This window comes from Tauraco erythrolophus, chromosome 10 (genome assembly GCF_009769465.1).
Source record: "Tauraco erythrolophus isolate bTauEry1 chromosome 10, bTauEry1.pri, whole genome shotgun sequence".
NCBI lineage: Eukaryota > Metazoa > Chordata > Aves > Musophagiformes > Musophagidae > Tauraco > Tauraco erythrolophus.
The window spans coordinates 28039817-28065236 of record NC_141474.1 but is presented as its reverse complement, the minus strand read 5'-3'; the positions used below and the strand labels follow the sequence as shown (position 1 = coordinate 28065236).

Sequence of the window (25420 nt, the reverse complement as noted above, 5' to 3'; positions counted from 1 at the left end):
AGCTATGAAAGAACATTCAATGCATCAAAGGTTTTTTTTTTTCTAAGCATTATAAAATCCTTTCCTGTTCCTCACAGGATATCCAATGTTTTAATACTTAGGCAACACTGGCTTATAAAGTCCATGGTTGAATATAAGCCTTGAAGAGTTTTTTTTTGTTTTGTTTTGTTCGTATATATATTTATATATATATATTTTAGTAAGTAAGGATATGAAATTCAGGATTTGTGGGTTTTATTGGTTTTAAAGGAAACTTGCAATACTCTGTCTCCTAAACGGTATCCATTAAGGCTGGCAATTGCCATGGCAGCTTCGTCGTAGTTGGTCATGGTGACAAAGCCAAATCCCTTGCACTTGTTGGTGTTGAAATCACGGATCACCTTGACATTATTGACTGCTCCAAAGGGACCAAACAACTGCCACAGCACACTCTCATCCGAGTCGGGAGACAAGTTGTAGACGAAGATGCACCATCCAGTCCCGGTGTGACCAGGGATATTCATTCCGACAAGGCTCGTCATACCATCAATTGTGATCGGAGAAAACCTACCAAGTAAAAAGAGTGGTCTATTCTAAATATATCTCTTGCCACAAGCTACATGGAACCAAGACTTTAAAATAAATAAGCCAATGTTCATGAAGGTTCTTGACCCTATCCCTGGAAGATGACTACATAGCCACCCCTGGTCTCTTAACTCCTACTTAAGTGGAGGGGAGCTATACTAAACCAGACCAAATGAGGGCATAAATGCATCTCCTTTCAAGGATAAGCCCTACTTAGATGTATACAAAGATCTAATAAAAGAAATGCTTAAGGACAATCTAAGTCAAAAAGGGCCTGCACATGCTGCTATGATCATGAGTTCATTTAAAAAGGCCACTTATTCCCATCACTAAAATAATACAGTTTCAGGGCAATGGAGATCTAATGATGTACCTCTTACTAGTTTGCAGTGGAAAAAACCAAACAATTTCAAGGCTTATTTTAAAGATTAATATGAAATGTCATTGTCAGGACTCAAACCTAACAGCAGCCTCTAAATCTAACAGTATTTTTAGCTAAGAAGAGATGTCTGGAAGTGCTAGATTTTAATTCTCCTCCTAACATAGTCTGTAATTGACATACATTGGGAAAAAACCCAGTCAATAAAGAAGTCCTAAAGCTGGCCACATATTAAAGAAGATTTATGCAGCAATTGCAGAGTAAGTAAAACAGTGCATAAATATAATTAACGAGCGTGCCAACTAATATCTTCATACTGTGAGACTGTGTCCATGACAGACTCTTAGGTTCTTTGGATAGTCAATGTGGAGAGACAAGCTCCTGGAAATCTAATATAGCACCCTAACTTCCCCCCTGCATAGTCTTTCGGGACCTGTTTTCCCAACTGGAACATATGGATTGGGAAGCTAAAGCCAGGTAGTAAGTATGTTTATGAACACAAACGCATCACAGACTAACAGGCTGGGCAGGATCTATGGATGTCATCTGATCAACCTCCTGCTCAAAGCAAGGCTAACTCCTCAAATTAGCTCCTCCTGAGCTCTGCAACTGCTCATGGCCTTGCAGAGGGAAGTTTTGAAAGTCTCCAAGGACAGGAACTTCACTCCTGTGGCCTCTGCTCCAGGGCTCCACAACCCTCACTGTTAATGATTTACACCCTTATACTCAACTGAATTTCTCCTGCTGCAACCTGTTACTGTTGAATCTTGTCCCTTTCCAGTCGACCTCTGAGAAGAGCTCGGCTTCGATCTTCTTTATAATGCCCCTTGTAGGCAGCTGAAGACAGCAACGAGGGGCTGAACTCTACATTTGCCTTTCCTGAATTTCACCATGTTCCTCCAGCTTGTTAAGGTCTCTCCAGTGCCAGCCACAGCCAACAGCACAGTGACTGCCCCTGCTCCCTCACCAATTCAGTGTCACCCGCTAATGCAAGGAGGGCGCGTTGCAGCCCATGACTCACGTTATTAATGAAGATGTTAAGCAGTATCAGCCCTCAGGATCAACGTAATTTTCCTTTCATCAGTTTGGAAAAAAAATGACATGCTTTCTGAAGCTACACTTTGGGATATGTTTTAAAATAACAACTGCACAGAGGAAACATCTTAATAAAAATCCAGTTTCACATGTACCTACAATATGATGAGTTTTAATACCAGAACTGAATAATAATTCTTCAGGATTTTCTAAGTAATGACTGAGGGAGTGAAGGGGGGGAGACTCGGAGTTGCTGAGTGAACTCCGGTGCTCTCCAGAAGTTCTCCTTTAACACTCGTAATACTTCCGCACACATTCAGCAATCTGCACAATATTATGCAGGGTATATTAAAATAACCATAAAAGAAACTGCACATTTGATGGCTGCTCACCAGTCTGTTGACTCCTGATGGCACTTTATATCTATATTCAAGGAAAAAAGAGACTTGGAATATACAACTTAAGCTGAGGAACACCACTGGGGTGTAGCTGTGCTATAAATGAGCAGTTCAAACACGCTCACAGTGTTGGATCCTCAGACATACACACAGGTTTGCAGACGGTTTATTAAAAATACGTGGCAATTTTCCAACTGAACTTCACTTCTGCAGATCCTGCTCTCAATATCTTCTAGTTTCTCCCCCGCATACTGAAACCAGTAACATTATCGTAACAGTTCAGTGTGGCTCTAACCCATGGTATTTCCCCAGCTGCTGAAAACAAAGACAGCAGGACAAGACCAATTTATACTGCTGCTTCCACCATACGCGGATTTATAATTAAGGTGGCCAGGGCTGAGAGCCTGTACAAGCCAACAGCTTCCACTTCTTTTGAAATTTGGAAGATGGGACTTTAAGCCCATTCCAGACAAGTGCCAACTGTGCTACTAATGTACATGAGCCGGCAAACCTTCCTCCTCTACAATGTTTAAATTTAACATGAATTACAACACTAATGTACACACCACCCTGTAAGTGATGTCATTGTACAATCTGTACAAAGCAGAGCTGTGCATGTCACAGTATGTTATAAAGTTCTGCATTTTTAAGGAATGCTGCACTGATATAAAAGGTTAAAGTTTCATATAGTTGACTGGAGAACAGCTTTTCCCTGGAAACCTTAGGAGCTATGCCACTTTCAACTCTTAATGCACCACAGGCACAGGAGCTGCTGCAAATCCAAGAAACTAGCACAAGCATATCCACACAAATACAAGGTAACCTATTGCATAAGCAGCTCTGCTACTAGCAAGTGATCCGAAATCAGTGTCAATAAAACCTTTTTTCCACATCAGCACATCTCATTTTTTAATAGTACCATGTAATTAACATGGGGAAAGAACAAACCGACCTCCAAACTCAGGAACGCTACACTATGGATATTTCAGAGGCAGTTTCAGAAATTATCAGTACAGTATTTTTTGTGTGACCCTACGCCTGTAAACACAGGGTTTGCTAGTGCAAGTACAACTTTGTGATTCACTAGGAGAAGACAACAACTAATTTAACATGCCTACAAAACTGCTGTGAGTTAAGACTAACACTGCAGACTCTGAACATGAAGAAAGTAGACGCATAAACTACAATGATGGGTAACTCTCCTCTTTCCCTCTGCAGGTCATAAGAAATCAGAGCTCAAACCCCCACGAGTCTGGACTAAGCCCTGTCTGTCCTGCACCACATGTCAGTTTGATTCCAAGGAAAGCAGCAGCAAACCCACGGAAAACTCTGGGAACAAACCCATCCTTCTGACACTGACGTGTTCCTGACAGGTACGTGAGGCTGAGAGTTTTGTCATGTTTTTGGCAATGTATCAAGAAACAAACCCGAGAGGAGAATGCAGGAGAAGCAGGGTGTGATAAAATCAGGTGGTAAGTTCTGACTCATCATATATCCACCACCACTAAGGCGATTGCAGATGTAACAAATGTAGTAATGAACAGCAGAAGTGGTGCTTCTGGGAAGATACACTGCCTCTGTTTTGACTATTGCTTTTGTAAGCAGTTTCAAGATTTGTGATCTGTATGATAGCTACCATAGCAGTAGTTGTAACCCATGTTACTGTCCACTACTAGCTAGTGTAAAGATATACTTACCATACCATTTACAGGATAAGCTTTAAAAAAGCTCAAATAATTTTCAAGTGTGGCGAGTAGAGCATTTCAGGAGATTAAGTAGTATTTTCTCATCTTAATTGTGGGGGATGGTTGGACATCCTAGAGTAACATCAGGAATAAGACTACACCTTTACTTTGCTGTAAGGTTCCCTTGCAGTGATGTGTGCCATTAGGAGAAACACTAACAACACGTCAGCTCGTTTTAGCTATCAGATGAAACATTGAGCGCGCTCATGAAACAGCAGAAACGTTTACACATCAGCTGAGCTTTGTCACACATGCGTGCACATACATACGAACACACAGAGCTATTTTAAACAAAAAACACGTCTCAAGCACTGAGAAAATTTCAAAGTATTAAACCTGTAACAAAAGAAACTTAGGGCTGATTGAGGTGCACACAGCTGTATTTGAGTCAAAGTTGTGAAGCCAGATGTAGGAGAAAGGAGGTCTTAGAACTGAGATTTACACAACAGCAGCATAATTCTGTTTGCGACTTAAGTCTTCCATTATTGTATCAGAATTTAATCAAAAACTTAAGTTTTAATAATTCTGGAAAAAGCACCATTTAGCCAGGCAACTGACATTTGAATGCTTGTAGCTGTGGCACCTAAACCATTAGAGAAGCCCACCTGTAAATAAAAAAAGGTTGAAAGAACCCACAGAATTTGCATGTGTGGCCTTTAAAGTAACAAAACCAACTGAAGTCCAAACTTAAAAAAGAATTTGACATGCTGGTGGAAGAAAATAAGGAATTAAAAAAAATAAAGTTAGTGAATTAAAAAAAATAAATTGTAGCACCAATCTGTGCCAACACGGACATCTGGCAATCTGTGGAATTCTAATTACCTCTTTACGCCATAGGCCATATTAAGCAAATTGTCCAGCCTGAAAAGAGAAGGAGGGTCTTTGGGTTAATGTCTCACAGATGGCAAGATCGCTCAATGGAACTATTATTAATAGCGTTCCATTTTCAAAGAAGAAACGTTCAACAAGTTTCCCACACATCTAAGGAGCCTAACAACTCCCGGCCTGCTTTGTTAAGTCTGGGGTTATGCTTAAGGTTCCACCGCAGCATATAAAGCCATTTTTAACCTGTCTTAGAGAAAACCTTCATTTCCAAGGTTTGGTTTTAGAAAATCCACTTCTGATTTGTCTTTTTCAGACAGTATTCGTATGAAATTTTTGCAAGTAATTCAACTGTTCGCTTTACATTTACAGTTAACTTGGAAATAAAGTGTTACAGTCCAAAATTGCTGGAACTGGAAAAGGTCTTGATTTTAACTGCTTTAACATAATACATTCTCCCTATTATTTTACATATTTTTAGTAGTAATCCTTCACAATACGTCAATCTAAATGACCACCAAAATTTGCAGAATATAATCATCTGCTTTCCATGGGAGCACAAAAAAATCCCTCTATCCATGGAATGATTCAGTGATAACTTCAATGGACACAGCTGTGTGCCGAAGACATAAAACCAAGTGTAAATTTAATGTAGCCGATGACTTTTTTTAATGATCTTAAATTCATCAGCACTTTTCATCACTGAAAAACTAACATTACTTTTGACTAAGTCTCTAAAGCCAGTATGCAACACAGTTATGCGAGTATGTCAAAGCTTTCTTTTCTGAAGGCAGGCTTTTTATTTGAATGCTAGGTTGCCTCAAAATTATTATCAAATATGAAAGTAATGAGAACATCATGTACTGCTAACTCTGGCTTATGTATCAGATGGAAGCAGTATATTCAGAATGCAAAGCATAAAACATCCCCGAAAGTATCTGAAGAATCACACCAAAGACTAACACAGGGTCTCTTTATACTAAGAGCAGATATCTCAGGCTAATAAATTTAATGATACTGCTGCTGACTGGAACAGACTCAGCTTTTTTCCTGCTACCAATCCACTATCATTAACATCAAAGTCTAAGCTGCATCAAAACTGTAATAATCTAGCAGAAAATAAAAGCATTACCAAAAAAATGAGAAAGAACAGGATAGTCACTGCTTATTTGATTATCAGTGTAACTCTATTCTGTCTTCCCTTTTTCTATGAGCCTTCATAAGATCTGATCATACAGTACTTCAGCTGTTTTAGTAAATACAACATGACTATTGCTGTCAGCAGATTTTCCTCCTCATTCTCCAGGAAAGAATATTTAATTTTACAAAGAAAATCAGGTCAGCCTACACAACTAAAGCATGTTTTCCTGTGCAGCACCTGCCCCACAGTGTTGCTGCTGGTGGAACTTGAGTTCTTTTCCAGGTAATTACCTGAATCTCTGAGCCTGGTGGTGAAGTGGTCCAGGGTAGCGTCTGTTGGGAGACTGATACAGCTGTGAAAGGAGTGCCTGGCTTGTTTTCTGGCTGGGGTTATTGGCAAACTTCACAGTAATTGGTTCTGTAGCACCACTAGGCTTCTGGCCATTTAGTCCCTTTATGGCTTCTTCTGCCTCTATTCTCTTATCAAAACGGATAAATCCCACACCTCGAGAAACCCCTGCAAAGTAAAAACACACCAACAGATGAGTATTTGCAGGAACAGCCTCATCTATGTAATGAGCAATGTTGGTTTTGACTTCACAGAACACATCGCTTGTAAATTAAGGCAAGTCCTATAAAGAAAAACACTCTTCCCTATCTGTGTTCTCCGAAATCAACCCCTACCATAGTTCCTGTAATGATTTCAAGTAAACAACATATTCTCTATTTTGAGATCTCTCATTAAAGCAGCAGCAGTTATGCCTCCGAACAGCTATGCTTATGAAAAACCAGGTTCTGCATTTTTACACTGAAAGTCACATTGTCTTAAAACCCAACGGCCAGCAAGCGTTTAAGATTTCGGTGTTTCCAGAAAAACATGCATATCTCAAGAAAAGTTTTCTTTTAACCTGTGACTTGATCAACCAGAATCCGTGAGGTGATGATGCGTCCATATTGTGAGAATAACTGCTCTAATTCCTTCTGGGTCATTGTTTTCGGAAGGCCGCTGACATACAAGTTCGCATCTCTGATCGATGCTGAACTTGGACGGGCATACGACACCTACGGATCAGAAAGAGGGAAAGGCAGATTAGTAAAATAGAGCCACTCTACATTTTAAATTGACAGATTACTTTCTGTTCTTTCACAAGCAATAACCCTCGAGTTCAGATGCTACCTGTTCTGCAAAACCAACAAAGCCAGGAAAGGCTGGAAGAACAAAGGAAGAGCTAAAGAGACCTTAAAAGCAGACACAAGGTTCTTTAAGTGCAGGCATAAAATAACTATTGTTCAGAGGTAGATTAATGTGTAACTTCCCACGCACAGCTTTGTAAATTTACCCCTATGGGTTGTGGGTGTATGGATGATTTACTGTAACCAACATGTAATAACCTTAGCACATACATAGCACCCTGACGTTCCAGTATGGGTCGTGTTTTTTAGGTGTTCCCCCCCCCCTTTTTCTTTCTTCCCCGCCCCCACCCCACCCCCCCCAAGCATCTGAAACAGATCAGGTTATTAGGTTATTCGCAAGGTGATCTTTTGTGCTATCCCTGCGTTTTGACCCTAAGCTGGCAAGATCTGTTCTGGATGAACAGCAGAGTGCTGGTGAAATTAGACTAAATGAACATCTGCTCAGGGAACCGTATACTGACACTCATTGTCGTATCTGCAATTCATCACGAGAAGTTCCCTTGCACTATAAGCCCAGAACCAGACCATAAAATAATATGACCAAGCCAACAAGAAAATCTAGCTGAAGCACTGCATGTATGCTGTTGGAAGATTATTAAATCAAGGCTCTCAACTGCTTTTCTGCCCATGAATCAGATTTATAATTATATGTGCATAAAAAGCCTACTGCACTTCTAAAGTAATATATACATCTAGAATACACGCATTCAACATAATAAAAATACTTCTTGGATAAAGTGTAATGGCAAGTATTCAGCACAGATCATGAAGAACTACTTTGCAGCACATCTGAAATAGCATCAGATCCAAACCTGAGTATTTTGCTCTTCATCTTGATTTATTTAAATATAAACAGATCAGTACATTCCTGCATTATGTCTTAAAACATGTCTTGAAAGGAAATGGGGGGGTCCCATCATGAATACAACGCATTCAACAATTGCATTCCCCTCTTCCTGTGCCTTAGCCCAAACACAAATGATGTCAAATGGATGTCTTTATGTGTTTTATGTGTCAAAGAGTTGTCTTTATGCACTCCACACCTAAAAATAGATGTTGACTCAACATGGAAAATGATGTGAATGACTAATATTTGCTTCCACAATCTTCTCTGCATAATAGCAGACAAACTCTAAAGATTCTAGATTTTAAGCTTTTTGGCAACTTCTTTATAACTTACATGTTTGTACATAACCTTTTAAATCTAACATTTACAGAGAAGGCTAGAGAGAGGAGGTGGAAAAATTTAGGGAAAGAAATGTGAAAATGAGGTTAGATAAAACATTTGCATCAACTGAGGCAAGCTCAGGCACCGCACAAACGCACAAGTTGACAAAACGAGCAGAGCACCTGACAGTGCTGAAAGGCAGAAGGATACTGGGGCAGAAACTATTCTGTGCCTCATCGATTTAAGACCTCAGAGCCCATGAGCTCCTGATGGGGTGCAGAGTTTAACTCAATCGCTGGTCCCAAACACCCCTCTGATGCTCCAGGACCAGAACACACACAGCACCGCTTGGCTTTTATGTAACTAAGATCAAGCCAGGCGCTTGGGGATACAGGGATAACCACATTGTGCTTTTACCTGCAGATACCATGCCAAAAAAAATCACTGGTTTTGACTATGCTTGGTTTGACACTCTTGTATCCATGGCTTCTCCCTTATACCTACACCAAGGCATTCGGAAAAGCCGACACTCTCCATGTTCTGCAAATGCCTTAAACCTTGAGAGGGTACTGGAAGGGTTCAGACACTTAGAGTTTAACCTACTTTAGGAATAACAGTTTAAAAAACACTTAAGAGCCCCTCTGGAGTGGGGGTAGGGACCTTACCTATTCCTCAAAACCGAGAGCTGCAAAATTAATAAAGTTCCTGGGAAAAGAGCCAGGGGTTTCCTTTGGGTTTTCTCACTCTGGTACATTCATTAACCAAATGCCACATTACAGGGAAGATGAAAAGTATGGGATATGCAAAAAACACAACTTCCTGGAGCACCAAGTGCTTGACAGTTTTTATATATATATACACACACCCCCCCTTCTACATATAGAAAATGCTCTGCTTTTGTAGGCCATGCAGACAGGCAGTGGAAGGAGAGACTGCACACACAAAGCCACCAACACACAACGCATGTACACACCTACCACCTAATTTTTATTTCCTCCTGCAATCAAACACTGAGGTTGCAGGGGAGCCTGGGCCAAAGAAAGAAGCTGCCAAAAGCAACTCAGCTGTCTTTAACATCAAGGAGAAAAGGTTGCAAGCTGAATGGACTCAAGGCTGGTCATGTCAATTATTTATCTGCTTTTGAATCTTTTTCATCTTCCCTCTCAGGTCAGCCAATGACAAATCGATCGGTTAGACCACGCCATCCTGCTTTCAAGCTACTATTCAGTTAGTACCGAGGACGAGATGTCTTCCCGTGTGTATTAGCTATCAAAGGAAGAAAATGCCTACCCTGACCTTCCATCAGACCAGAGGCTCCTTGTGCGGTGGAAGTTAAAATGGGAGCCAAAACCAGTTTCCATTATCACTGAAAACTGCAAAGCACTGGGTGAGGACGCTGTATTAAGTCTTTATATTCATACTTAAGAATGATACAAGTTTTTTTTGGCTCATGGCAGTGTTAGTACCCTATAATGAAACAGTGTCCTGAAAAAGAAAACATGGAAATCCAAACCACCACAAGAAATTCAAATAAATGAGCTGGAGAACACCAAACTACTGTTTGACCCAGGCATTTCTCAGCATTAAAATGTTTGTCCATTTGTATGACGGTTGGGGGTCGAACGACGGTGTTATATTTCACAGCTTAAGATCATTTAGGAGTTCTTCGGACAAATTTGCAAAGACGATAATAAAACATTGTACAATTTGTTTTATGGCTTGCTGGCCTCTGATGTTAGTTTCTATAAATATACATACACACTAACTGTGAAAAACATTTGCTAGGATATTTCTCATCTGACATTGAACATTAGCCTGAGTACCAGCTTCTCTTTAGTATAAACAGCCATCTCCTCCGAGTCTGCACCACTGCCTCCCAATGCTACTGCAGAGTCATAAGGTTCAGCATTTTGTATCTTCCATGGTAATAGGCATTTTTGTTCAGGAACACAGAAAATATTTCTAAGTTAAAGTAATTATCTTCCCTATTGATTTCTAATTCTTTTCCCCACATAGAAAACTTTTCAAAAAAATTCTAACCTCAAGACTCTTCAGAAGGTAAATTGCAGTGGCCTGGTCTTTCCAAGTCAGAGCCCACAGCAAAGGCACCCAGCAGCATGAACACAACCCATCTGTCTTACAAAGGCGAGGTGCTGAATGTGCAACAGCAGCCATTTAAGCACTGATGCTTAACCACTTCACTGCTGCTCATCGAAAGAGATGCCTTCAGCTCATCTGCTAGTCCTGGACTTCTCAAACATTAAGTCCATTTCTTGAAGCTGCTGCCTAAAATTATTATTTTTATGGAGCAAGTCAGAATAATCTCAACTCTCAGCTGCTCTGACGAGGAACAGCATCATCCTTCCCTGAAACGATGTGCTCCGCCAGCAGAGCCACCCTGCCCTGGTCAAAACACCTGTGACAAGCAATCTAGCATCTTACATCTTTCGAAAACAAAACTTCTCCAAGGAGATGTCTGTCTTGCTCTGCATCTAGTGTTACTCACCTGGGGAACGTGAGATTAGTCAGGAGACTTTAATGAGAGCACGCTGCATGGTAGCACAGGCATCCACAGGCCACTGCACCACCCCACCGATGGTACCTGCAATTCCTGGGACACCTCTCCAGCCACGAGCAGGTAAGGTGCACTTGGGATTAAGTGACTCCCTGGGCAGCTTTCAAAAAAAATGTTTGTGTAACATTCAAAAATACTAAACTTCCTGCAGACCTTAGTAATTCTGAAAGACTTTGCCTTTCTCTTGGCATGACATGCTCCAAGATGTAGGATTTCCTGTATGACTTTTGGGGCGAGTCACTTTGGTTTTTTTTCTGCCTGATGTCCAAACATGTAAAACAGGGACAACCCTTCCTTCACTCACTGCCTCTCACTCCCTTGGTATACACTTCAAGTGCTTTAACGTGACTGCTCAGAGAGCTTCACATGAGCAAACAAGCACAATCTCACTTGTTTCACACACGTACAAAACCCAAAGTAAAATCTGCTTAACACCAGAAGATGAGCTGTGGCCAGAAAAGATGTTTCCCCACAGCCACTTCCAGGCCCTCGTCCATGCCCTAGTTTTGTGCAAAAGCACAGATTTAAGAAACCCTCCTGTGAATGCTACGTGCTTTGTCAGAACAATAACACACAAAAACTCTGGTCCAGAGGCTGCAGACCAGAAGCGGAATATTTTCACATCCGCTGCTTGCACTGCTTTGTCCTTTCTCTTCTCCAAGCCTGTGGCTGGGGGGTGGAGGGGAGTGACGATGCACTTTACCATTGAGCAATTCGATGTCATTTTTCTGGGATTAATAATGATTGCAGGTAAGACACAATGGCCTATCCCCATCATTTCAGGAAAGACATCCATAGATAATAACCTGGAAGCACTCTGGCCATATCAAGATCAGGGCTAAGAAACAATTGCTCCAGCTCTGTGGAATGAAAAGGACTCATTGGCAAAACTGAAACAGTTAAAACAGAAATCCTGAGTAAGAGAAGATGCACAAAACTAAGAGGTAAAGACTCTTTGGTGCCTGCTGAAAGCAGCAGAGCCAAATCCAAACCTTCAAACACAGCACTGAAAGGTCCTTCGAGCCGCAGCATCACTACAGGTGCAAAGGGTGGAGGAAGACTTGTTAACGAGCACTACAGAGTCCAAAAGGTTATGCAGACAGAGGCTCCTGAAGAGTGAAAACGAAGTACACTAAAAACACCACAGACCTGAAAAGCCTCAGCCTGAGATACCACACAGCAGAACAACCCATCACCTTAATTTTAAAAGCAACTAGAGAACAACTACCCCCAAATCTGCAGCTTGCAAATGCCTGTAATCAGGGCAGGCATTTCAGGGAATGAAAGGGAAGGAAAGGAGCACGTACCTCTTTTATACCTCCACCCTCCACAAAGCTTTGCTGGAGCTCTGGGGGAGACACAGCCGAGCAGGTCTGACAGCAGCCCACGGCCGAGCACGAGGGGCACGGCACGCGCTGCATCCCCAGATGCAACAGGGGCCCAACGCAACCGCATACATGAGACAAACACAAATCCTTCTCTGCCACAGTCCAACATGCTTGGCTCCTCCCAGCATCTCCCACCCACCAGACCCTCCATCTCCTCTCCTTCACAGAGCCATGAAGCCCTCTCTGTGCCTCCCTCCTCGTATTTAATTTTGCCCAGCTCCCCCACAATTCAGTATCCCCAGTCTCTGTACATCCTCCCCTACCACCCAGCCTTGCACATCCCATGCCTCTGCTGGGAGAAGCGGCTGCAGGTGGTGGCTGGCCAGCTCGGCAGCAGGTAGCCCCTGGGAGGCTACAGGAGGAAAACACAGTGTTTTCAGCAGAGTATCCCACCAAGGGCACCCATCACCAGAGCTCTGCTACTGTAACTATCACCAAGCCAGTACTTTCTGGCTGCAACTCAAACTGTTGGGTTTAACTCCCCCTATCCCCAGTGTTTTGGGACAGGGTGCAGAGGACACAGCTCTTCCCCATCACTCACTCCTGCGGCTTCCTCCTCCTCCCCCCCTTGTGCTTCCCATGCCTCCTTCGCTCGCTGAGCACGACTCGAAGGCAATCTTTCTGACAAATGACTTTGTAGGACGGAGAAGTCTGAGGTTGCTGTTATTTGGTTACCCTACAGTGTCACGACGGTTTGTAGTTTTGCAGACAATTACAAGAATTAACATGGACAGATTTAGAGCCTGAAATTCGTAGAAATATCTGGCATTTCGAAAAATGACAGAGAAACCAAGATAAACAGCAGGACCTTTGAGCAGTAATGTTACTGCTTTACTTCCAGAAAACCCAGGATTACTTTCTCCCACAGCCCTATTCACTGTATTTTTATACTAGGACCATCCAGTCCTATCGATCAAAACAGGAGTGTAAAGCAGAAAAAATTTTTGAACAATATGAAGTGCCAAAATAGCAGTAGCTATATTCCATGTTATTTATCCATTTAGCTGAAAATTAAAATAACTAGAGAAAAATCTCTGACCACAGAGGAATGATCCTATCTGTTCAGTATTTCATCATCCAATAGATTTGATGGATTTAAAAACCAGACGGCATCAAGGGCTCAGAGAACCCAGATCCCTTCTCCCCTCGCTCAAGACGCCAGTCTCCACTCCAGCAGTGTCTCAGCATGTTACCTGCTCCTGCGAGGGAAAGAACAAACAAACCTATTTCTCAGGCAACAGAGAAAAAGAAGGAGAGTGGGACACAAGACTGCACTTCAGGGGGTCACCGGCTCTTTTTAGATTTCAAACTTCCTTTCAAAACCCTGTTCCGCCCTTGTTCCAGCATCCCCCAACACGAAGCCAGGACACCTGAATCCCCATGTAAATTCTATAACGCTTCCTTCACATCCTTTCAGACGCTGCGCTTTTTTCCAGGGCAAAGCAGCACGGTTTAAACAATCTGTACCCCATGCAGCACACATCCTATTTTCTTTCTGATATTTGATGCAACTGAATTGCCAGGCAATCTTCAGCAGCAGCAGTGACCTTTCATGTGCTTTTATGGATGGGCAAATTTAATTTCTAAAAATAGATTCAATTTCTGGAATATATATTTATTTCAACACATGCCGTATCTTCCCTCATTCTAAGCTGTTTTGTAGAATTATGTCAAGCTTTAGCTGTAAAAATAAAGTGAAGCCTTTCTCCCTCACAAGATGATGATGCTACGAAATGGCGTAAATAAAATATGCACTAGGATCAGCTGAGGAGGAACATAACATGTACAACCTCTTACCACCGAACGTGGAACACTTCCTTCAATGCTCTCCCCAAACAGATATTCTGTAAATAGTCACCTCTCGACTTTGACTTGAAAGGGCATCATTGACTTAAATAAAATGCACATAAATATTTTAGCTGCTGCGGTGAAAAGGGATTATTTATTGTAACGATGAAATAATAAAAAGAACATTTCTTCAGTTATTTTAGTCCGCACATCTGAGAGCAGACTGTGCCTCGCTGTTTTGCTGATCCTGCTATAAAACCAGTTCCTCCTGTGACTGCACGGCTGTTTCGCAAGGCATCAGGAGAAAGAGAACATTAAGCTGCTGCGGAAATGTTACAGAAGTGAAAAGAACAGGATTTGAGGACACATGCAGAAAAAATACATGCATTTTTAAAACAGGAATTAAGCCTTGTGGGGTCAAAAAATGAGTGCAAATATGACCCCAGAGCCAGCTCACGCCCAGTTGAGGTGCAAGGGACAGCGGAGCCCAGGACTTCTGAGCAAGAAGATGGGACACGGCCAGCAGGACCAAGGTGACCTTGGCATTTGGGAGTAATCTGCCCCTGTAAAAGGGTGTTCACAGATTATTCATTTCAACTCTCCATCAAAACAGCTCCCAAACGAAAGGTACCCAGAGAAATGCTACCTGCAGGGCTGTAGGCTACCTGGCATACGTGGGCAGAGACCAAGGTTCAGTCTATCCGTCAACAGGACATTAGATTCATTCTCAGGTACAAAAAACACTCACGAAGAAAACGGAATAAAGAAACGCTCAGTACTTTTCCAACTCAATGTTATTCTAGTATTTACTTAAATTTTTTTTAGCCTAAAAAACTACACGCCAAATTCCTTCCTGTATGTTCTTTTGGGACAGGCTTTAATGCACCAGAAGTGCATTTTTAATAACAGCAAAGGGCATCTAGCTAAAGTATTCAGCTCTGATAATTAAATATAGTATTTCTAGGAATTAAAATACTTCAACCTTAAAACGAATCAAAGCAAGATGCTGGAATGTGGGGTGTGGGGGCAACAGGCAAGCTAGGAGACAATCAGTGCCGAGTACAGTTACTTATCGCTTTGCAACCCTTTGCAAACAAGGGACAACACGGGCGCTGTCGGGAGCAGTAAAACCAAGATTCACCACTCAGCGTCAAGACCGGGAAGCCTCCATCCCCATTCCAGTATCAGGGAAGCAGGTTCAATTTATTAAGGTTTCTAAGAGCAAAACATAATTAAAAATACAGAAAAACCAAGGGGGTAAGGTGAAGTAATTGCATGCAATTCTGCAATTCAAAACTGGGTTGGAAACTGTCAATTAGATGTCCGTGTGTCCAAAGCTTGGCTATTTGAATAGAAGTCTACCTTGAGTTGGTTTTAGTCAACTGTATAAACACTTACTTGAAAACATTTTTTTTTTTTATTTTAAAAAGCCTACACATTTCTTCCCAATCACTGAAGAAATTACGTAGCTCCTGTGCATGTGGGTTAGGTCAATCTCTGCTTATTATTAAATTTCAGCAGCTTTCAAGATCCCAATAAAATATTCTGTATTCCATAAAAGTCTATTAGCTATTAACAAGCATGAAATAAACCCAAACCTAACAAACCACTTGTATTTGTAAAATTCGAAGTGAACTGAGAAAAAAAATAAAAATAAATTTTGCAAAGATAATTTCAGCATAGGGACTTCCTAGCTATACATGATAAAAAGGAAGGTAAAACAGTTAAATTTTGCATGTGAGAAATGTAAAATAGTGTTTGCAGTGGGTTTTTTTGTTGCTTATGTTTCCTTAACCCTGGTAGTGCTCTGACTCCCTAAATCAAGAAAACAGGCAAAGTGACCTAGGTACTTAGGACAAGAAATATAGCACCTCTGCTAATGATAAATAGTGTTCAAAATATGAAAGTGTGACATTAAAAACTGATCTAGATTTTTCAAGTTCCATTGAATTCTTAATAAAGTATTTAGAAGACAGGTTAGTACTTTCAAAGTACTATGTTTTTCCTGATAAGGTGCCTTTAAAAGCAATCTGGAGAGCAACTTACTGCTCAACTTTTCAATGTAAGCAGAAACTGCTGAGTCCGAGCATGTATTTCCACCTGCAGCAGTAGATAAGACGGTAGATTCTGCTGCTTTGCCTTACATATTCCTGTAAGATTTTCTATTTAACTCTACAAAACCATGCTGTGAGCATTTTGATATATGGCCCACGTACATATCTATGGGATGGAACCTCGTAGGTTTAAGGGAGGTTTGGAAGTAGCCTTCTCTGTAATCCATGCAGCTACTCCATCACTTTCGTAACCCTCAGCTCAGGATTTCTGCTCTTTGCTAATCAAACAGAGGAAGGAAAAATTTGCTTGAAACAAACCCTAGAGATGCACAGAAATTTAACAAATATTTTTTCTTTAGGGAATACCTCTTTGTCCAAATCAAAACCTTTAGTGAGAAAGGGTAAGTACAACTAGAGTACTGACCACACGGTATCTTTTTTGCAAGACATGAAATCACTGATATTATTTGTACCAATGTTTTCACAAATAAAAATTCTATTTTTATATTCTTTAACATTTGTGGCTTTGAAATATAAATTAAGTACAGAAGAAAAATTAAGAAAATGATACAAATCCAAAGCCAACATTCAAATACGATCAAAGTACTTTCAGATAATTTGAATCAGATCCGCTGTTTGTTCCCCTTCGATTTTTCGATTCACATTCCTTAAGCTGTACTGTTTGTCAGAATTTGGGATGCGGACATCTTCCACAAGCTGTTTCAAAAAAGCTTTATCAGCCATGCAGGAAAAAAATGTGACAGTGTAAAAACTTGCTTTTCTTGTGAGACCACTAAAGAAGGTCGTTAAATAACTAATGGTCTATTACAACAATGAAATGAGAGACTTGAGTGGGATCTCTAATCCCTCCAGCTTTTAAAAGAATAAATCAAACTAAGGATGGGGAAATTGAGAAAAAAAATAATTTTGAGAAAAACATTCTAACTTGAAAATCACATACTTTCAACTCCTGATAATGACACAAGTGTCACTAAAAGAAAGCTCCGTTTCAAGGTATTTCCCTTTAAAACACAAGAAAATATGTAACTTACTAATACACCATCACATACTTATCCATAAACAGAGGTGAACTGTACCACAACGGCTGTTTCATTCCACATTTAAGCCTCACTACAGTGCTTCAAGGAGCTTTCTGTACTTCCCCCAGTAACAGCAGCAATTTCAGAGAAGAGAGATTTCATCTTCTGCGTCTTCCCATTGTTCCAATGAGGAGCTCATTAGCTGAGTGCCCCTTACAACGGAGATTAAAATAGTGATGAAATGGCCAGAAGCCATTTCAACCACTTTCTCCACTTCCTGAACTGAGCAGAAGGTGTTTTATATCATCTTACCTTTATGGTTTTGGTCTGGAGTCTGAGTCCATTTAAAGTGTTAATGGCTTTCTCTGCATCCTTTGGATCAATATAGTTAACGAATCCATACCCTAAACTCTGCCCTGTTGAAACACAAGAAACAAAGAAAAAAGGGCTCAGTATTATTTTTTCAGCATAGGAACAGCTTCCAAGAGTGGGAAACAATTTTCTTACACTGTTAATTTCATCCCTGCTTTCCTCTATGGTCTTTACACCATTTCATTATGTCCTTAATACAGTGGAAGCCAGCACAAAAATTTTAAATTGCTGCTCTGAAGATCTTATTTCAAAAACAGGAAGCAAAACCCCACACCTTGCCTTCCCCAGGAGTTTACTGAAAAGCACACATGAGGCTTGGCAGCAGCAGAACCACATAACAGTTTTGTGCCGAGTTCTTAACAAACCTAACTGGCTGACCTGCCAGAGCAGTAACAAAGCCACCTCTTAAAAAAGATTAAAAAACCACACACACAGTTTTGCTACTGTTTATAAACGAGTTTGTAAGTGTTTTAAATGTAAAAATTAGGGAAATGTTTTAAGGCTAACCTTGAAGCAGCTGCCAGAAACAGCCAGCCACCTTCACATCTCGTGTTATTGCTCAGTGAGCAGCCGGTAAATAGGAGGAGAAAGGACAGAGCAAACTGCAGCAGGGTAAGAGACAGCAGCACGGCTTTCCTCCGAGTACCAGCGACGATGACAAAACCAAACCCGCTGCTGCACGCGGGATGGCAGGAGCCCGCTTCAGCAGCCAACAGCATCTCAACAGCTTCTGTTTCAACAGCCAGGTCTGCCTCTGCGTTTGCAGTGGAGAGGAGAGCTGGTTATCAGTGGGCTCAGTAAAAGGGAGCTGGAGAGGCCGTGCTGCCAGCGCCACGGATACTCCTGCACCAGCACGAGGACAGCGCCGTGGGTCTGTGCCGGGCTGTGAGAACCCGCTCCAGAGGCGCCTCTTCCCGACTACCAGTTTTGCAGCATCAATTCTATTAATGCGACGTGACAGACAGTCCCTTCCAGATCCCTTCCTCCTCGAGCCTCCTACTGAAGTTATTTTGCACGTTTGGAAAACACAGCAGTTCTGATGGAGTTTTTTTAAGGCACATACAGTTAAAAACATACAAGGATGATCAAATTTCAAGAACAAGCAAGCCCAAACAGGCAGGCAAGCAGTCCTGTATTTCAGCCAGGCTCTTTCTACAGCCCCTCCATGTCTCTGGAGAACAGCAAGCCCAAAAGACAGCCTGCCTCTGGGTGCAGACATGCAGTGGATCTGAGCGCTCCTGCTCACAGGCAGGAAAAAAGGAAGCAAAACGTGAAAACCCCTGCCAAGGAGAAGGACAGCACTTGTGTAAGAGCATTTCTATCTGCAAACAGTGACCCAGCTCCTGCTCACCAGGAGAAAGCGGAGGTTGGGGAAGCAGCTGCACACCAAGTGCCTTGATGTACCCTGGAGGCACGGATCCTGCCTCCCAAGCACAAAGCTTTGTTTCTTTGTCTCCTGGACTACAAAAAAGCATCTGTGTGTTTCTCAAAGTCAGACGCCACCAAAAATACAGCGTTTGCTGTAACACAAATACAGGGAGAGCTTCTGTCTTACGAAATCATATCAAAGCACTGAAAGCTGCTAACTATGCAATGGAAGACTTTAAAAATCCAAGGAAACACCACAGTTCATGCCTAAAATGCCCACATGCAGGCATAAGGGTAAGAAATGGCTGTTTTAAACTGCAATATATCCAGGGAGCAATTCCATCCAATCAATTTAACTTCAGAAAAAAGTATAACATACCCAGTCTTCCTGGAGAGCTGAATTAATCTCAACAATAATAGTCTTACCCAAGTTACATGACATTAACCAAGAACAAGCTGAAGCCTGACTGAGCAAGAAGCCTGGAGGAGAAATACTGTAAAGCTACTTTCCATGCCATGCCTTCCTCCTGCTCTTGTCTACCTAAGATATTTTAAACAGCCCCAATCCCTGTGCCTCTGAACACATCAAATCCTTAATACATTTAATCCTAGACGGTCTTAGGCAGAAGGAAGCCATTCTCTAGGAATCAAACCTCTTTTTATAGAGGATGGGACACAAGGATCAGGGCCTGGATAACCTGAGTTATGTGGGGGATATACGTGTGTGTATATACACATCCACACACACTTGTGCCTGCTTTTCCCATTAACCATGTATCAATCTTCAGGAGTACACAGATAACACAAGTAGTTGACACAAGGCCCTGAGATTTATGTCAGTCTGTCTGAACATGGTCTTCCATGTCCAGTTGCTGTTATTCTCAAGGCACATGGAATGACCAACCTCTAAAATATGTACAATGATTTTTAATCATCTCCAATACGAACATTCCTACTTCCACCAATACTTCTGCAAGGACAAAACTACTGATAAACTCAGACAATGTAAGTTGTAGGGAAAGGAAAAGAATGACATGAAAATTTCATAGACCATTCACTCCTTTCCTTCGACTTCTCTAGTGTATTCAGATTATTTAGATATCATCTCTGATTCTAACTACCAACTGGAAACATAAGTAAATATTTTCCCCAAGGTGAAGGATAAGGAGTACCAACACAAAGCTGTTTGTATGCATGCCTGCAGAACCTGGCTTAAAAAGCAATTATATGGTCATAAAATTTTGCTTAGAGTAACAGGTACACAGAAACACAATTTCGTCGTGGTAGTATATACTCCTGAACATCATGAAATAATATAGAACTTGAAATAGAATTTAAGGCCTGTTACTCATAAGCTATTGGTTGTGATTTCACATCAAGTATACTAATTCCTATATTGGCTGGATTATACTCTCACAAAAAAGTTAGGACAGGTCTACTCAGCATCCTGAGCATTGACTTTGTTAATTTAAAAAAAACTTATCTTGAAATCCCTCAAACTCCACTTCGCAGCCTACTGAAATCTTGGTGCAGCTGTTTCCTGCAAATTCCTGTTGCTGTTTTCCACCACACACTTCGCTTTATACCAGTGAAGCTTAAAGAACAAAATCTCTCTTAAGAGCTCGCCACTTCAGAGGTATATTTTGTTTAGTTTATCTTGTGTTTTCAAGCATCTCCCCTAAACACCAGCATTTAATGGAGACAGACACCCCCCCATTCTCAAGAAACTGAAGAGAAAATAAACCCAGAAAAAAATAATTTGTGAAAGCCTTTACGACTGCTAGCATACATCGTAAAGTTTTAGTGTGCTGAACATTTACAGCTAAGAAACAAAAAAGTTATGTATCCAGCTAAAAATATTATTTTCAAATTACTCTCAAGAGCTAATACACCTTATGTCAGGCAAAACACAGACTCTGAATATGAAAAAAAATTGTTACTGGCAGAGAAAGAGGAGAAGGATTTGTTCCAGAATACGGTGAAGCCGTATGAACTTGCTGTTTTTTTTCTCCACCATGTAGTCTTATTGCATGTACTCGAAAAGGGTAACATTTCTTTGGACGCAATCTGGCAGCACGAAGCAAGCAGCTGGACCTCTCAGTGGGATCCCACACAGACACTGAAGTTCATTCCCATGCTACATTTCCCAGGAACAGCACCGTAAATAGTAAATATTTTCTGTGATTTGGAATCCAATAGTTCATCACATGCTGCGATTCAGTAGGGCAGGCAAGAGATATTTCTAGATGATCCTAAAACAACACCTTGTTATATCACTATTACCATTGCTCTTTCTGAATGTTTCGTCTAGCTTGCAGAAAACGTGTAGTGGACCTCCTACGATCTGGTAAGGAACAGGTCTAAATGCAAGCAATAAAAGGGTTAAAAATTATCAAAGATTCTACAGTTAAAAATACAAGCCACATGCAAAGCCAAGCCCAAGCTGGTAATGTACATATTTCATATTTTAGAAGGTTCCATTTCACCGAGTTGAAAATCACAAAGATTAAAACAAAATACAAAAAAGAATATGGAAAAATCAATATATTCTGTTTATAACATCTATGCATGCTATCCAAAAGCCTGCAACTGTGAAAAAGGCTGTACCAGTTAAAGACCTGTACCTGACTTTACTCCCTTTGTAAACCAACCTACTTAGGCCAATTCCATACTTAAATTAGGAGATAAAGGCAAAACAGAGAAACCAATATAAATTAGAACAGAGAAATAGGAAACAAATGAAAAAAAAAAATATCGAGAAAGAAATCTCTGGCTAGTGAAGGTTAGAATAACAAAAGCTGCTTTTTTTTTGACTATGGAAAAAAGATCCCTTAACACTCATGCTGACTCATCAGCAGATAGTAACAGCACAGAGAAAACAGATGTGTTATGTACACCTGAAGAAGCTGTATGAAGTTCTAACTAGCAACCCAGGTGGATGTTAAACAGGAGCTCCTAAAATTATACATTTAAATGAGATGATCTGGACTGCTTGCCCAGAATAGACTCCAAAAAAGCGGCAAATGGCTCTCTTGTGATTTTCAGTAATTCTTGCAGCACTGAACAAGCTCCAAGAGCCTGAAAAGACAATTTTGCACTGAAATTCAAAAAGGGAGGACTGGATGACCCAAGCAACTACAGTCCATCAGTCTAATGCTGAGCAAGGCAAAATTACAGAACATTCGATACTGGACTCTAATAATAAAGAATTAGAGAGGGGTAATAAAATCAATGTCAATCAAATTAGGTCTATGGAAAACAGATTCTGTCAAACTAATGTGACATCCTTCTTGATGAGATTACAAGTTTGACTTAAATTTTAAGAATGTCAATTTAATAGTATTGATATACTTGGTCTTCTATAAAGTACTTTATTTGATACTGCTTATTAATTGACTAAAGCAAAATTAACATGGCACACATTAAATGAATTAAAAAAATAATCAGCCAACAGATCTTTAACTGGGGACTGTGAATAGGAAATCACCAGCAAGATGTTTTCCTACAGATCTCTCTCAGGAAATACATCTTGGCCCTAAACTGTTTATTTCCATCTATGAGTGGAAAAAAACCAAGCTCCTTGCTCCTGAAGAGCACTGACAGCAGAAAGATGGGATGAGAGGATAAGAACAAAGAGGACAGAAGGTGTAAAACAATTTAAGCTCCTCCGTAAACAAATACATACGTTTAGACAGCGCAAACCCAAGATTACGCCTCAACAAACCAAGAACTGTGGTATACTTTCCAAATGGGAAACAAAGGACTCGGATACAGGATAATCAACCACATCTCAACCCTGCAATGCTGCCAAAAGGGTTAAAACAATGCTTCTTGGCATAAAAGCCACACACTTGAAAAGGGGAAGAAAAAAAATCACAGCTTCTGAGCTGGCTGCATGCTTCAAGGCCAAAGAGCTGTGCCCAGTCCTGGTGCATGTGCTCCAAGAAAGATATCGATGCCTGGGCAGTGGTGCCCTAGGAGCAGACTACAGAACCGAAAAACTCTTTTTAGTTTAAAGATGGGGGGTCAATCTGTCTACCTGATCAAAAAAGTTTAAGCTGAACCTTAGCAGTACTACATTAGTACTCATCTGAAGTACAGATCCATTTTTTTAATGTTTATCCAGCAGATAAAATATGAAATTATGTATCTCAAGTCCCATTGCTTGGTGGTTGAAATAAGAGAAACCAGACTAAAACAACAAAGAAAACGCTATTTTTCTTGGGGAAGGCGTTTGTTCTGCTTTTGATGTTGAAGGTGATAGATTATTCTACCTACCTACCAACCATTTTGTCAGCTCTTCTACCACTGGAAATTCTGAAAGCTTAGATTTTTTTTTTTGACAGCCATGCTCTAGCTCAAGCAGGAATTAATCCAGGGAAGGTTTTGGCAAGATGTGTTAAATGCTCAATCTCTTCTACTCCAAAGCTCCACAGCTCCACTGTTCCTGCTGGTTGTTCTCCACACAGCTCCTACTGCTATCATTCCCACAAGGAAAGCAGAACTACTTTCTCAGACAAGTTTGAAGGCTTGCTATTGCTGGAAACTATTCTAAAAGCAACTTATAGAAGAGTATAACTTTGAACTGTGACCAGGTAAGTTAAAGTTTTTAAAACATCCCTTTTGCTTGAAAATAAATCACTCTGGAATGCAAAGTCACATTGAAGGACCTACAGTCCCCACTATAAACAGTCACTCATGAAAACAAGCACAGAATGGCACAGCAACAACACAAACTGCCTTAAATTGTGGTTTTGTTGTCTCTTGCCCAAACGTAAATCCAATTAAAGCTGCGCGCCTGACAGCCGTAGCACAGATGCAACTGAGCACTGATGCCTTTCTCCGACAATCCTTCCCTTCAGAAGTAGGCCACGTCTGACAGCTCATCTCCTATTAGCCAGGCAGAAGCCGTCAGACACTAACAGCCTTCAGTCAACTCTGGGTTTGGGACCAAAAGATAAAATAACACTCGCTGTGAGTTCTCGGAACCTCCCAGATCCAACTTTTGCCTCTTCCAACTTCAGCGAGCATTTCGGGAAGAAACTGGTGCCAGGGTGAGCTTCTCCCTACTTAAGCAGCTGAGCTTGCTGTCCATCTGTGACTCTTCCAAGCAGACCTACACACGCTCTTCAACCCTACCAAATGACTCTCAGGAATTGGGGATGCTCGTAACAAATATCACCTATGACCAGCTGGCAAGCAAAGCAGTCAGAGAGACAGGTAAGAGAAAGACTTGTCATGCTTTCCGTCTTCTAAACAACAGACACAGAAGAGTCTGACTGACACTCGAGATAAGCCCTGCTCCAGCTGGTAGTCCCATTTCAGAGCACAACCCTGTGAGCCTCCAAACCGTTTCATCAGCATTTTAAAGACGTTCCTGGAAGGACAAAGAATGACTGCAACTCGTATGAAAAGCTGTATTAAGCAAGGGCTTTTGGAGGTTACATCAATATCCTTGAGAAGATACAATCAAAACGTACAAAGAGGGTCAAGTAAATTCCAGCTTCATATTTTTGTTGTTTCCATGACAGTTACCAACAAATAGAGCTGTTTACCTGAAAAATGAGGTAAGCCATGAAGGGAACATTCAGATCAAGGCAAAATGAGATCTGATCATGAGACCAGTTCAAACCCTGCTCCTTGTCTGATGCTTTTTATACCAGTAACGTCAGTCTCATTCACCCTCCACCCCTTTATTATCAAGGAGAAGCACCTGCTGTCAGCCCAGCAATGCATGCTGCAGTCACAGCAGAAGCAAACCAGGAGGGAAGCAGCTTCTGCGCACAGTGCTCCTAAGACCCAACAATTAAGCTAAAGCTGTCATTGTCACAATTCACTGTAATCTAGCTATGAAGGTAACTTCTCCTGTGCTTCATGCAGTTCTTTATCACAGCATCCATTTAGTCTCCAGCTTATTTAGAATGACCTCTAATATTTGTACAGACTAGGGTTTAATACATGTTGTCCACAAAGAGCAAGAAAGCATCCTTCTGTTATTACAATACAACTACCACTTCTGCAAGAATCCGTAGAAAAACATGTAGTCTCTCTCAAAGCAAAAACAAGAGAAGGATGAGTGGTAAATAGTTTGGCTTTTGCCTTTTGCAGGAAGATGACTGGGTACAAGTTTTGTTTGGGAACTCTCCATCAAAACACTGTATTTTGAGTGTCCTTGTTAGTTCTTTTGAGAAGATCTCTCTTCTAGATTAGGACAAGTCAGCTGTATTCAAATACAATCCAATCTATAGCCCCAGATATTCTTTGATGCTACAGTGCACCAACAATTAAGGAGCACTACTTACCCTTGGTTAAGAACAGTCATCAGCAATATTTCAGCATCAGTATACCCTTCTTCTTAAGATCCTACCTGAGAGGAAAGCCAGGTTCCAG

The 25420-nt window shown here is 41.1% G+C and overlaps 1 protein-coding gene across 3 annotated transcripts in view; it reads right to left on the bottom strand.

Moving 5' to 3' along the window:
- Positions 1-218: 218 nt before the first annotated feature.
- The window catches only part of ELAVL4 (ELAV like RNA binding protein 4), a 62608-nt gene continuing 37406 nt past the window's right edge, over positions 219-25420 (bottom strand). For 2 of the 3 annotated variants that reach the window (XM_086617934.1, XM_086617935.1), the window contains exons 3-7: positions 17603-17706; positions 6992-7145; positions 6375-6600; positions 4944-4982; positions 219-546 (exon numbers count right to left, since the gene is read on the bottom strand). In XM_086617934.1, the coding sequence (XP_086474060.1) occupies positions 219-546; positions 4944-4982; positions 6375-6600; positions 6992-7145; positions 17603-17706 (851 nt within the window). Of the gene's footprint in view, positions 568-4943; positions 4983-6374; positions 6601-6991; positions 7146-17602; positions 17707-25420 lie in introns of all 3 variants that reach the window. The other variant, XM_086617933.1, reaches the window with a different exon arrangement.